Source organism: Amblyomma americanum, chromosome 11, assembly GCF_052857255.1.
Source record: "Amblyomma americanum isolate KBUSLIRL-KWMA chromosome 11, ASM5285725v1, whole genome shotgun sequence".
Lineage (NCBI taxonomy): Eukaryota > Metazoa > Arthropoda > Arachnida > Ixodida > Ixodidae > Amblyomma > Amblyomma americanum.
Genome location: NC_135507.1, coordinates 36,477,364 through 36,492,742, shown reverse-complemented (window position 1 = coordinate 36,492,742; position 15,379 = coordinate 36,477,364). Strand labels below are relative to the sequence as shown.

The following is a 15,379-nucleotide window of genomic DNA, read 5'->3' as shown; positions in this document are numbered from 1 at the left end:
GGCATTGTGCCATGCAAGCATGTTTTTTTTAATAATAAATGAAGAATAGGCGTCTTCGGTTCCTGCTTTATTTCACAGAAAATATAACCGCTAACAGCAATTAAACATCCTACCCTTCCAAAAATGGTCTTTATACAGTCTATAGAGTTCTTAAAAACTCTATTACGTTCCTACAGATGCTTCTTTTTGTCTAGTACTATTCTATAGACTGTCTATAGACAAAAGTCTACTGAAAGTGTATGGCCATAAATCTATACATTGTCTATCATCATCATCATCATCATCATCATCATCATTTAGTATTCCTTAAAGGCCCCTAAGCGGGGTATTACATAAGGGGGGAGGGGAGAGAAGATCGATAACATATATATCTATGGTCAATAATAGAAAAACGAGAACAGGCACTACAATACAATAACAATACAAGGATACCATAATGACTGCCCATATTTTACGAGTACGGAGGCCTCCTACTCCTGGAAGCGATTAATTTTGCCCACAGGTTCTCGCTGTTTAAGCTCCAATTCCCGTAATGCATAGCTTTAGGGTTTAAAAGATTGCTGCTCACGTCCCACAAGGTGGCTGGAGCAGTATCGACACGTGACCTCTCGGGAAGGCCAAAATTTTCAGCTCGTTTAGCAAAATCCTGACTGCGTAGCGTGTTTTGCACACGGGCCTCGCAAAAGGCCTCCGTTTCCCTCCTGCTGTGCAGCGATTGCTTACTGCTGAGTTGCCTCTTCTCTAAACGCTTGTCGTTTCTATATATCACTACGCAGCGCTGTCTGTGTGCGTGTGTTTATGCTTTATGGGAGTTTAGTGTCCCAAAGCGACTCTGGCTATGAGAGACGCCGTAGTGAAGGGCTCCGGAAATTTCGACCACCTGAGGTTCTTTAACGTGCACTGACATCGCTCAGTACACGGGCCTCTAGAATTTCGCCTCCATAGAAATTCGACCGCCGCGGCCGGGATCGAACCCGCGTCTTTGAGGCCAGCCTCCGAGCGCCATAATCACCTAGCCACCGCTGCGGCTGTGTGTGTGCGTGTGTGTGTGTGTGTGTGTGTGCGTGTGCGTGTGCGTGTGCGTGTGTGTGTGTGTGTGTGTGTGTGTGTGTGTGTGTGTGTGTGTGTGTGTGTGTGTGTGTGTGTGTGAGAGAGAGAGAGGGGGGGGGGAGGCGGGCACATGTTTTCCCCACATATCAGTGCATAATGACAGTATTTGCCTAAAACCGACAAAAAGGCACGCAATTCTCGAAATATAGATACTAACAGGTAATTTTTCAATGATTCCCATAGTTTCGGATACAGCTCAGGTGTGGCATGAGCGCGGCTATGGTACAATAAGACAACGAAATTATCTCCGCAACAATCATTATGTAAGCAATAGCCACCTTAGTTACGTAGTTAGATCATTTGTTCCCTTGCCAGCCTCTTGTTTGGTAAGGAACAGCCACCTTAGTTTGCTCATTTCTTTCTCAGCCAGCTGCTTGTTCGGTGTGTTAACACATGCAAAACGTTTGAGGTCACTGCGGTAACCCGCACTGGAGGGATGCGAAAGCATTGACGCCTCCTCGTTTCTCTTTGCCTCTCCTTGCTTCACTTGTCCCCATCTCCTCACATTTACTCGACTAAGCAATGCTGTAAATTCATCCAATTCCCCAATTACCACAATTAATTGTCTTACTCAATCAAGTTTCATCAATTGCCCATTTTGAGTTTTCAAACTTGGCGCCACGCTTCGTTTACAAATTTAGCGCCACGCGTTGGCTCCGCCCACGCTTCCGGTTTTTCAAATTTGGCGCCACACGTTGCCCTGGCTCCGTCCACTTTTTGGACATTTTTGACTCTAATTAATGAACTAATCAACTTGTCAACCTATTTTCTTTTTCTACATCAACCTCATATCATCCCCTTTCGATTACATCCATTCGTTAGGCGCTACCCCTTCTAAGTTCCTCACAACTGCAGCAAATACGACCTTGTCTAATTAGCCTAGTAATGCTGTCGCATTAATGAGGAACTCAGAGACTATCATGCACCAAAAAGCGGGTAACATCCCCCGACTACACCACGTGACATATTACATAATTCATGCAGGAGTGCGCGTCGCACCGGTTCATCACTCCGCCGCCCCAGGGGGGGGGTAGTCAAACGCCGTTCCTAGGCAGCTTCCAGCCAACCGACGGTACACCACCGGCTGGCAACGTCGACGGTTGTATTTCACGCGCGCCGAGCAACAGTCAGTCAAAACACGCGCTCGCCTTTCTGTCCTTGAGAGACGGTTCACTCAGCGTAAACAGAGCCGCGGCGTCCTGTCACGAGGGTCTGTGAAAGCGTCTGTTGCTTTCAGCTGCACGCATGGAACGCCGGCGTGTTGCATTACCTGTTTGGCTTTCTTGGGTTCGTTCTCTACCGCTGAGCACTCCGCCGGCAAAAATTCCAAGATTGTAATAACGTCAAGCATGCCTGCTTCCTATTTCAAAACGAAACATGCTCTCTTTCGTGCTGTGGATCTAAGTTCTTTTGAGTGCCTCTGCGTCCGACGCATCGACCCAAAGTGGCGCAGGCGCAGCCATGTCAGCTGCCAAACCGGCCGCTAGGGGCGCTCTGGTGCTCCGAAGAGAGCGGCCACGCCTTCTCTTGTTCCCTTTAAGTCTGAAACAAACTATTCATATGTGCCGCCTTTCTCGCAAGTAAGCAGACAAAGGGTTTTGTAAATCGGCCGTGCAATGAAGTGATTATGGCCCCCTCTCAAACTCGAAATCTGTGTATGAAAAAGAGAAACCTTGTCCTCCGTTTTCGGGATCTTTCACAGCAATAACTTTTAGGCGCCCATCCCTGGCTTTCTCGTCGCAGTAACCAGTGGGCGAGTTAATGCCATTAATGCCCCCGCCGGCCATTAACGCTCTGACCTTATATCGCGGTCAACCTGGGTCGCATAAGCCTACGGGTGGCTCTGTTTGGAACAGCCGTCTGCCAGTGCAGGGGTGCATCACGTGACCACTACACCAGTAGTCGCGTGACTAAACGCATAAACAGCTATCGCTGAATCTCGCGTTACATAGCCGTAACCGTCCTGTGAGATTTTTTTTTGTATTTAGGAGTGTCGTAAGTGGTTCACGATACAGACGAAGAGCAAACCCCTTTGCCTGGTTTCATTTGGAGCAGACGGCACATAGACTCTAGACACGAATACACTTATGTGAGCGTAAAAAGGCAGTAAGTTGTCCCTTAGCGCACAAACATTTATAAAAGGGAATGCGCTACAGGACAGCTTACACCATTTTTAATGCTTTCTGTTTTGTAGCAAATAGCTACATTACGGTAGCATTTCGAGCCTTCAGCGTGGTGGCGCCGCCACGCTGTCACATGGTTGGTCACGTGGTGCGGAGCAGCTGCCGGTGCCGTGGCTGATCACGTGGTTGGTCACGTGACCAAGTTCCACTCGGTCAGCTGTAGCTATCGCCTCACTAAACCGCCAGAGCTAAACCACCGCCAATTTTTTATCTTTATTTTCTTGTGGGGTGGTCCGTGGGCGCGTTAAGGGTGACGATGGTCGCGACGAAAGTTTCTGTATTACGTCAATTTTGTTGCAGAATATGCAAGGAGCCTGTGATAGTCTTCGCGGACGCTTTAGATGATATGTGGAGTTTAAGTCCCGAAGCGATATATAGACCATGAGGAATGCCGTAGAGGGGGCTTCGGATTAATTTATACCAGCCGCGGTTCTGTGATGTGCGTTGACATCGAACAACACTCAAGCGCCTTGTGCATTTCCTTTCCGGCGAAATGCGGCGCCGCGCCCTGGATTCGAACCCGCGACTGTGGGATCAGCAGCCGAACGTCAATGTACCGAGCCTACCGCGGCGAGTGGACACGTAAAAGTTACGAAGGTCGAAGAAACTCCGGTCAATGCTCCCATACTAGTCAGCGCTGTAAAAAAAAAAACTATTACACGCATACGTTCACTGCTCGTGGATGGCGAATAGTTAGAGCAAATATCCAACACGTGCTAACAATTAACACGCGTATCACATCCACTAAATCAGCGTGTGTGATGCACACATACTGCGCAGTCAAATGAGCAACATTATTTATAAAAATTCTTTAAATTCTATTTCTATAAAATATGTATGAAGTTCGCTGCTATTTAGGGTACAATGCCAAGCCATAATTAGAAGTGTAAAAAGCTCAATTTCAAGCGTTTTTCGAATGAAAGGGCTAGTCTGAGTTCGTCCTGTCCGCTCTAGTTTCTCCGTCCTCCTTTGAGTTCTAAGAAATGGCTTGCTTCGCGCATCGGCATATAACTTAAAATACAGTTAACACCCCGGTTATCCCGCCTTGAGCAACAAGAAACGGCCGCGTGATATGTAGCGGTGAACTAGTTTTCTTTTGTGTGTGTGTGCCGAGGTCAATGCTTGAGTTTCGGTCGACCATAACTCAGACAGGTTATACAATCTCGCTGTAACCGCCAGTTTAGACAACGACTATCCGCCAGCGACACTGTATCCTATCTAGTTTAGTCATTATCTAGTGGTTGCAGCTCTCCACAAGCAGGACGCTCTAGATAACGTGAAGAGAACGGCGAACCGGGACGGTGGAAAAGACAATGTGAAACATCAACCCGGACACACGAGCAATAAGGCTAGAAAAAAAATGCACTCACACGAATATATCTGCAAAATATAATGCTAATTTGCCTATGGAAATGGGACATGCAGGAACGCGAGAATGTACAGGACGATGCAGCTTGCTCCTCACAGATTTCTCATCACCAACTATAGAGTCAGTCGCCCGTAGTTTCGAGAGAATAAGGCGGCTTTTATTGGGCGCCTCAACCGACCAAAGAGGAGCGGGAAGGGGGGGGGGGGGGGGGGAGTGACATAAAATCAGTCTATTTGGGAAATTAGTCTACATGCGGATATATGCCCTCAGCATGATGTGCTTAACTGCTTCGCTTCTCTGCCAGGTTAAGGTGGTTGTTTCTGTGTGTGTTCTTTCATGCAAAACTGAAAAGGGGAAATGGCAACACCTGCAACAGCACTAGTTTCACTGCTCTCCTGCCTAGCGGCTACACCTTTGCAAGTAAGCCACCCGATGGGCAGGTGAGCACTGGCGCAGACAGATAAAGAGGAGGAGGGAAAGGCAGGGGTTCCGGTAGGCTACCCTGCACTGGGGAAGAGGAATTAGGGGACTAAAAGGAGGAAGAGAGAAAGGGGAAAAAGGCATAACACACACACGCACAACGCTGTCACGATTTGTCACTCAATCCAGTCGCTCTCAAGTAGGCAAAGAGTGCCTTGTATGCCTTGAGGGCAGTCGACTGCTGTGGCCACGGACCGAGGATCTGTGGCACAAGGCAGGTGCTATGGCAGGTATTGTCATAGCACCGCTGCCGCCTGCCACGGTGGGCAGGTGAGCCGCCTGCCACAAAACCGCCTTCGGGTTCGAACCCGACCGCGGCGGCCGCGTTTCGATGGAGGCGAAACGCTAAGGTGCCCGTGTGCTGTGCGATGTCAGTACATGCTAAAGATGCCCAGGTGGTCGAAATTATTCCGGAGCCCTCCACTACGGCACCTGATCGAGTATAGTGGAGAGGTGGGCGAGTCGGTACATGGTTGCTGAAAGAAAACCAGCGCAAAGGACAGAGACACAAAACAGGAACCCAGCGTCGTCCTGTGTTCCTGTTCTGTGTCTCCGGTCTTTAATAATAATAATAATTGGTTTTTTGGGGAAAGGAAATGGCGCAGTATCTGTCTCATATATCGGTGGACACCTGGACCGCGCCGTAAGGGAAGGGATAAGGGAGGGAGTGAAAGAGGAAAGGAAGGAGGAGGTGCCGTAGTGGCTCGAGGGCTCCGGAATAATTTCGACCACCTGGGGATCTTTAACGTGCACTGACATCGCACAGCACACGGGCGCCTTAGCGTTTTTCCTCCATAAAAACGCAGCCGCCGCGGTCGGGTTCGAACCCGGGAACTCCGGATCCGGTCTTTGCGCTGGTTCTCTTTCTGCGCTACGGCACCTCTTTCATCCTTTATTATCTCACTCCCTTCCTTTATCTCTTCCCTTACTGCGCGGTTCAGGTGTCCGCCGATATGCGAGACAGATACTGTGTCATTTCCTTTCCCTAAAAACCAACCAATTTAAAGACAGACCGACAGGCACACAGCGCCCAAATGCGGGGAATGGCCACTATTAGTGCTGGCACACTAAAGATGAAGACAGAAAGAGGTGCCGTAGTGAAGGGCTCCGGAATAATTTCCTACACCTGGGGATTTTTTAAGCCCACTCGCATCGCCGAGCACACGGGCGCCTTTTTCGTTTACCCTCCATCGAAACGTGGCCGGCATTGAACAGCGAGAGCATCCCTGAGAAGAGCTGGGCATACTGGACGCTCCACTCAGGTTGTAACCATCACAGGGCTGTGCGCGTGTGTGATTGAATTCCTCTAAATGAACTAATCACGCGCACAACCTGTACACATCTCATATTGTGTAAATAGTTTGTACATATTACTTCTCCCCCTATCCTTTCTTCCTGTCCCCTCACCTCTCTCATTTCATTTCTCCATTCTGCCTGCTATCCTTTATTTCCGCTGCCCCAGCTCAGGTGCTTCAATATCGATGGCAGATGCCGGGGCTAGCAAAAAATCTTTTCCTTCCTTTTTACTATTATTTTTTAATAAAACCACTACCACCACCATACGTGACGAGAGCAAGTAAGCACGTTCGAGTGCTTGCGGGAAACGCAGAATGTCAAAAAACTATACGCTAGATGCCACCAGTGAATTCATTGGCAAGTAGGATCTGGAATCTTCGTAATTTCTTTCCGTGAACAGGCCCCGCCGCGGTGGCTCAGTGGTTAGGGCGCTCGACTACTGATCCGGAGTTCCCGGGTTCGAACCCGACCGCGGCGGCTGCGTTTTTATGGAGGAAAAACGCTAAGGCGCCCGTGTGCTGTGCGATGTCAGTGCACGTTAAAGATCCCCAGGTGGTCGAAATTATTCCGGCGCCCTCCACTACGGCACCTCTCTCTTCCTTTCTCCTTTCACTCCCTCCTTTACCCTTCCCTTACGGCGCGGTTCAGGTGTCCAACGATATATGAGACAGATACTGCGCCATTTCCTTTCCCTCCAAAAACCAATTATTATTATTATTATTTCCGTGAACAGACCTGTTGACAGCCGGTTTTTTTTTTTCAGTAAAAATTAATGGCCGGTCGTATTTATTTATTGCGAGGTGCCCACTAACAGCCATACGATTTTTACAATGGTGCACTAAGAGCAGTGAACGATAAAAGAACAAGGAAAAATTGTAAAAAAGAGTAACAAGAGGCTCAATTAAACCCTGAAGACGATGACAGTGACCACGAATGATAGAAACATTTAACAGTGAAAAGATGTTAGAGCCCCAGTCAGTTTTCGCTCAAAAGGTTTCAAATCCTGATGAAATATATCAGGACGACATGGTGTCACGGCTTCAGACGTACACATCATTCGCACAGTGGCGCTTATTTTGAAAGGCGAGACGTCAAGCACAAGATTAAAACAGGACGCTCCCTCCCGAGGTTTTTTTTTTTACCTCCACGCTTCAAATTGTTGCGCAGATTACAAGTGAAGGACAGCTCACTATTCTTGAGCGGCGTCAATTCGTTGTACGCAAATGTAAGGCACGTGTATGAGCATGCATGCTTGCCACACGAAGTACACTGTACACTTTTTTTTTCTCTTGCAAAACACCGCTAACGGGTAACCTACTACTGAGCTTCCCGAGAGCGCTTTCCAGTTTTGGTTATCTGACGTCTAGCGCAAAATGTGTGAACCAGGGTTTAGACGTCTTTGCTGCAAGCCTAATAGCTTGCTTTCCCCCACAACACCCTATACACCCCTCCTATTACCCACAACTCCCTCCCTCAGTAAGAAAACGTGAATGCGGTGGTTTTGTATTCAATCTTCAACCCTATTCACTAAATATCGGAATATCTTCAACCCCCCGCGCGCAGTGTGAGTCCAGGTTCTGACAGCTGAATGAGCTCGTTACAGGTGCAGTTGCTCAGCAAGTAGCACATCCTGCATGCCTTGCATACAGGGCCTTAATTTCAGCTCGCTACATCATAATCCCTCCCTGTAAGAGAAACTTGTCTTTTCCTTGCCTTGCCTTTTGGGCTGTCCTTTGGCATGTCGGACTGTACTTTCTATCAAGGAGCTTTACCCGCTTTCAACAGTGACGCTATTCTCGTGAGTACAGGTGAGGCATTCTTTGGAATTGCGCTAAATAAATCTTCATTTACTGCCTATTATTTAAACAGTATTGCGCGCAGCCGAAAGTGAGCTTCGAGCAGAGACACACATATCCGGAAGCAAATGAGAGCAAGGTCATGCGATGCAACGAAGAGCAAGAAAGACGCTTATGACGGGGAGAGGAGGAAATGAGGGCACGAAGCCTACCTCGATGTCAGGCGGGTCGACGCTCAGCTGGTCGGGATATCGCGCGGCGGACTGCATCCTGTTGCTTCGCGTAGGGCCGCTTTATGTCACAAGACACAGTCAGCAGGTGCGGACGGCCGGTTAATGTAACAGCCGCTGGGCCGTTGCGTCGACGAAAAAAGACGGCGTGGTTAGCGCGACACACGCAAGGTCAGGCACGCGGCACGCCCGAACTACGGCAACAGCTTCCCGGTTCGTGAAGAGAGCTGCAGTCGGAAGAAACTGGCGCAAGCGATTGCGGTGGCAGAGTGCGAGAGAGAGAGAGAAAGGAGAGAGAGAGAGAGAGCGAAAGAACAGCCGCGCCGACGGCGTGGGTTACGGCGTGTCGAAAGCTGCAGGAGTCTAGTAGGGAGGGGTTAACTAAAGGACAAAGGCGAGAGCGAGGTCCATGTGATTTTTCCTGCCAGTTGCTAGACTGCCAGACAGGGTGATGGGGAAGGGAAGGTCTGAGTTAGCCTGGAGGAGAGAGTTGCAGCTGCCGAGTCGGCCTTCCTCCTCCTTTCTTCCTTGTTATCAGCGCGAGGGTCCCGCCAGCCGTTGTATCGGTGGCAATCCGGCTGGCCGCATGGGTCGGAAGAGCTGCCCTCGGAGGCTCAGAGGGCGGTTACGCAAGTCTCGCGTGCCTCGCCTGCTTACTTGATTGCCTGTGCCAAACTAAATGTTTGCTGCTTGTGATCATCAGCCTTGTTTCGTATTGGAACGTAAATCAACGTCGCTATTTTTCGGTGCTTAAGTTTTTAGGCGGTAATCGCGTTGCCAGGCAAGCTGCTGCATACTGCTGCTGCAAAACTTCTTGACCTTGGCGTCCTCAGCGAGCCCAGCGACGTTTTTTCGATTGCGAAGTGCGATAGGAAATCTTTTCTTTTATCAGAGATAACAAAAGCGATGTCCCGTCTATTTCCTAATGCGGCCCTGTGGCTCACATACTTGGTCTCTCTTGCCACTTGTGGAAGCGAATAGGTGCTTGTACGCGTTGGGACGGCGCAGTCCTGCGCTATAGAGAAGGTTTCCGACAAGCTCGCCAATAGTAGCCTTCTACTACACTTAATAATAATAATAATAATAATAATATTAATAATAATAATAATAATAATATAAAATAATAATAATACTTTATTGCGCCAAATGTTTAAAAAAAAGGTACAGAAAATCCGGCCTGCCAAAAGCTCATAGGGCTTGAGTTGCAGAACCGGCAGGCAGCGGTACCGCGCAAACATACCCGCAGGCATAAACGCACATTAAAAATTACAGAATATCAAATTAGTACAGAGGCAAAATAAAAATAGGCATGAAACCAAAATGGCATAAAATACCTGAAATCGCTGCAAAAAATGCAGCAGTTACCAGTGAAATCATGATTTACTTGACAGGTGGTAAAGCATATGTACAACGTCGAAAACCACTAATTAGGTGCATCTGCAGCACACGTGACGATAGAAAAGATACCCGGGCGATTAGAACCCAGGGACAAATTTCGTTGTCTTTGCAACATATGTGCAGTCCGCCATCGCCTGCAAATACGCCACCGATTGCGTTACCAACGGGTGGATTTGCATTTTATATGGGCGCGGTGCTGATGTCTTAAACAGGAACTCAGCCAGTGGTCGATAGGTCATTCAGATGAAGTTGCCATGGCTTCTGTGTAAAATTAACAAGGTTAGACTTGCATATTTGATTTTTTTGCTGTGAAAAGAGCTATAAATAACAGTGCGGGCGCGTGGAATAGATTGAAGCGTGCGTGTTATACCCGAACAAAGCCCCAGCTTCATTCTTAAACGCTGACGCAAGACATTTGCTCCAATATTAAAATAAAAGGAATCTTTTCGCGGCACATGCTAATTTGTAATTGGAACCCGCGGTAACGACCCCCTTATCATTCTTCAATCAGGCTTCCCAACAACACATATCTCCATCCCAGGCAACGTCAGCATGACAGCTAGCGCTGTATCTTCGGGAAATGGAAAGCTGTTCTCGCGTGACAAGATAACGTTCCAGGGAGAATTGTATTGCTTGGTTGATACTGTACATTATATTGCGGATCTGTTTCGGTCTCTATGCGTTACTTCTGTGTTTTTCGGTCTGGACTCGTAGGTCGGACAGTGACTACTAGCTGCTTGTGAAGAGCAAAGCTGGAACGGAATTCATATCCAGATGTGTGCATAATCTGACACTGTAGCGTATTGGCTCTAAGCTGCATTGAGGTGTAATAAAGAACTGTTTTTCTATAAGAAAAGGTTGTTCCTGTACTTCGAGCGTCCATAAACGTTTTCATTCTGTCGCTCACATTTTATTCCTACCCAAAAAAATGTGCGCAGTCCCCTGTATTTCACACCGCAAGATTCGATTGCGAGCATTTGTTTTAAATATTCGCGCACGTCCTCAGTGCTTAGAGTATATGGCCAAATTTCAACTCGTCGTTACGAGAGCCTATGTCTCCCAAATACCGAGGAGGACTCCCTTGTATTTCACTTCGCACGCATCGATTTCGCGCATTTCTTTTAGCTATTCGCGCGCGTCCCCAGTACTTCGAGTATATGGCTCAATTCCAGCTCGTCGTTATGAGGGCCCATTTCTCTCAAATACCGGGGAGGCTGACGACGGTGTGCCTAAGAGAAGCTGTGAAAACGTGACCGGGTCGCTTTTAGCCATTGCACTAAGTATTTCTTATCAGTAATCGGCTTCTTCAGGCATGGTGGGCACTTGCACTCCTGATAGCACGTTATCTTTGGCACTATAAGTGCCTTCCACAAAACTGTTTCCACGCGCCAAGTGCAGACAGGGTTCTTTTTCTTTTCCTCCAACCGATTGTGCTATTATCGCTTGTTAAGCCTTCTGAAGCGCGCAACTAAATAGTAATGTTTTTGTAGATTACACACTCATATTGAGGTTACTGCTACTGTAGCTCATGCAGAACAAAGCTCCAAATCCTTTATGAAAAATAGGAGCGTACACTTAAGCTCCGCCTTAATGGTACGACGTGATAGCATCAAAGAGTTGATGTCCATATACGCGGTATTGGTCATTTTCGACTTTACGCTCATGTATACCTGGGAATCCTCATGGAAACCCTGGCGCGGTGGTGCAGCGGTTTAGCGATGCGCCACTGCACGAACGTTTATGAGGATGTTTGAGCGAACATTTATACTTCATATAGTTATGAACGCCGCTCATAACTGCTGCACTGGACCTTTCTTTAACGAATTGAACAGGCTTATACACTCCTACTTTTGGGAAGCCATGTTTCCTAAGCGTTAAAAGAGAGAGAGAGAGAAAGAATGATGAACGGAAAGGCATGGAAGTTAGCTAAGGCGACGCCCAGCATGCTTACCTGCATGTGGGAAGGGGGACGGAGGGAGAGACAGAAAGGGGAGAGTGGAAAAGGAGATCACTGTTCCACGTGTCCGTTGGCCATAACCTAAATGGCCCACACTGATAGTTCACAACCTTGCACTCAGTCCTGATTCCTTCAAGAACTTTAAAAGTGCCTTCACAGCTGTCCTCAGCGATGAAGGTGTACTCCAAGGACCCAGAATCTTGGCTTCAGTAAAGGGCCGAGGATCTGAGCGGTGGAATGTTGCAGCCAGGAGGACACGCTCATGCCGAGGGCAGTCACAAAGAAGGTGCTCTACATTCGGCATTAAATATGTTAACAAAAATCTACACCACGCGGTGAACCTCACCCTTAAGGAACCCCCCCTTCCCCCCAGCCGACAGTGTGCATCGGCAATAAATACGATTATGCGCAAATTACATGCACTGGTTATATGTAATGAACTTCTATCGCATGTGAAAAAGGAAAATTTCACATCACTGCATTTTACACATCGCTCTAGAGGCACTTTTCCTCTTTGCGTATTCCGCAAGAACGGTAAAACCTTTGCATACATTTTCTAATGTCTTTGTAATGTATCAGACCTCTGTAAATTCGATTTACTGCTCTTGTGGAGCAGTTTGTTGCCCGCGCTGTGCACGCAGGCCATGAACCTAGTTGAGCCCGCTTAGCAGACTTTTGTTTGCCGTTCTCGGCAGCTGCGGTGTTGGAACAAACAAGTGAAATGAGAATCGCCGTCATGACTTTTTCCTAGTCCCGACTGAAAAACCGCCGTAAATCTGTGGAGTGAAGCGCGACTCGTTAAAGCACACGTCCATCCACCCAAAGTCCATCCACCCAAAGTTCATCCACCCGTACATGAGATGCCAAACCGAACACGAACTTAGGTTAGTCAGCGGCGAACCCACCAGTCATACATTGCCGCGAGATTGTCAGGGTACGCGTTTTTTATGTTTTACCGAGTTTGAGGCATTTAATGCTTTTTTCTTCTTTTGAAATCAAACTTTTTTTCGCCTCACACAGCTGCAAGGGGTCTATTTGTGAAACGTGCGAACCAAAGAGGACAGGGAAGTTCAACCAGAACAATAGGCTGGGTTAATCCGAATGCGCTGAGGATAAAAAATAACAAAAAAAAGTTGAAAAATTAGAAGCGAAGAAAAAACAACGGCAGTGCCGCGGGGATGCGCAAGTGTCTACTGCGCTCGCACACTGACTGGCTTTGGTGAGTGCATTAAATTGGAAAACCGCTGGAGTGTTTTTGTATTTTTCCGTCGGTAGTGAGCGGCACTCGAGGTCAGCGTTCCCAGGTAATCTTTACACAGAAGGATCTGTCGCTGTCTAGACGGCTCGGAGTAGTCATCAATCGTGAGAACAAGAGCAGTGACACGATCGCCTGTATAGGCAACCAACCGTAAGGCAGTTCCTGGAATTCCACGTGTCTTGATCGTTACGCGGCTAATAAGTGATCGCTTTGTGGGTTTCTATTAAAAGGAGGAGTCTTGAGTTTTTAATAATTCAGCTTGTACCTTGCTGCACGCATTTATGGAGGAGAAAGGGTGTGAACTCAACCATTCAGAAGGAAGAGAAACGGGCAGCCGCTAGAGAGCAGCGGACGTGTTAGCTGCAGTCGATGCTGGCTCTAGACACACTGCTTTTTCAAGTTCGTTCACACCTTGGCTGGAATGTCTGGCACCACCTACAGTTGCAACATGTCTAAGCTTTTATTAAAATTTCGTGATGTTTCGCAAGCCGGTTCAAAGCAGCGTATAATGCCCGGTTCACCTAAATACGCAGCTTTGAAATGTTTGAGCCCTGTTCATCTCTTCTGCCGAAATGTAGCGCACTCCGGGCCCAGTGAGACTGCTGCCGTTACTACACACAAACGTTGTAGGCAGACTGAAAACCAAAATGCTTCAAATCGCTAGCATACCATTCGACTGCAGAGAGATTCCTGGTACGATATGCAAAATCGAGGCCATATGTAGGCAACAAAACGGTTTCCCGTATGTTTCCCTCGAGAGCAGTTTTGCATTACAAAGGAGGAAATAGATTTCGGGCATTGTAACTGCTGCACGAAGAGTCGAAACCGGAGAACATTTCGTGTAGCGCGGCCTATGGGCGCAGGAAGGCGCTGCCACGCGCTATGGTATCGATCACGCCGGTAAATTCCGAACCAAAGGAATCTCTATATCAATAGCATGCGTATGGAGAACGCTGTGACATTGTGATATGTTCTGGGGAGAACGCTGTGACATTGTGATATGTTCTGGCGAGGCAAAAACTCCGAGTACTTATTTACTTTGTGAGCTACAGTGGAGTTTTATTTTTATACTTAATTTTTTTTGGGGGGGAGGGGGGGGGAGTGACGGCCGGAAGGGGAGTCGGAGGTAGAAGAGGAGGAGGGCAAAACGAAAAGTAATAGCACATCGGTGATATTACGGTGCCTGATAATTTGAGATTAAATAGCTCGCACACTGCAGGCAGCGTGGTTGATCATGCTCGTGCTGCAATTTACAGTACACGCCAACGTGTGAAATATTGCCAAGTTTTTGGAAATGCTTCTTTTAGCATTTTTGGCCATTAATAACTTTCGAAGTTCCAATGTCATTTCTTTTTGTAATGTTCCTATTGCGAATTTCTCATGACAAGTTGGCGGCAGGCGTTGGATCTCGGTGTCTTCCGACATATTGTTTCCACTAATGCATATTGACTGTTCGTTTTTTTTCCCCTCGCTTCATCTTTGCACTTGTTATTTCGGAATAGAATCTGTTCCCACGTGCTTTGGTTCGTATAAATCGAGGCGTGTACACATTTGTCAAATATGCATCTGAATATATGTTGACACTTACACAATGTTGGTTTTAAATATTGTCGTGCTATTCTCTTTCATCCAGTTAAGTGCGCCCGTAATTTACTACCATTAGAGGATCTTGGACCCTGTGATGCTATTCCTGGCAGCTTTTAGCCCTTCAATATCTCCAGGATGTATCCTTTTCTGGAAAATAAAGGGATTTTAATCGAATTTTGAGCAAGACGTAAAGCGTACGTGGGGACCTCCATCAACTATTATTGTTTGAGGCATAACTGGAGGCAAAATTTAAACTTTTCATCGAACACACTAGTTGTCGCTAATCTGTCCGGTTCACATCCCAGTATCGGTTTCCAACTTGTCATAATGATTCAGAATAAAACAATACAAATTCTCCTGACTTTCAGACCACGCATGATGACTCGCTTTGGGCATAATTGAATCAGTCCGCTCGTCAGCATCGATGCCCGACGAATCGGTTCTACATGGCACGTAGGCAGCAGTAGGGATATGGATGACGGTACTCAGTCAAAATGGGATTGAACCTTGGAAAGGGGCAATGCGGCGCTATGTTCCCTTTAAGGAAGAACAAGGCTGTATGTGCAAAACTGCCATCAAGCAACGCTGCAGCGAGGGGTTGGGAAGATGAAGGTAAGGTTTAAAGAAAAAAGGAATAGATCAGTACTCATAAAAGCTACCGCCATTGATTGCACAAATCTGTATCCTGAGCATGCCCCATAACATCCTGTTTAAG

The 15,379-nt window shown here is 47.4% G+C and overlaps 1 protein-coding gene across 1 annotated transcript in view; it reads right to left on the bottom strand.

Annotated features, from left to right (window-relative positions):
- The window catches only part of su(r) (dihydropyrimidine dehydrogenase su(r)), a 34,782-nt gene extending 25,963 nt beyond the window's left edge, over positions 1–8,819 (bottom strand). The window contains exon 1 of the mRNA XM_077644128.1: positions 8,447–8,819. Within this exon, the coding sequence (XP_077500254.1) occupies positions 8,447–8,503 (57 nt within the window). The 5' untranslated portion in view covers positions 8,504–8,819. The remainder of the gene's footprint in view (positions 1–8,446) is intronic.
- Between the last annotated feature and the right edge of the window lie 6,560 nt (positions 8,820–15,379).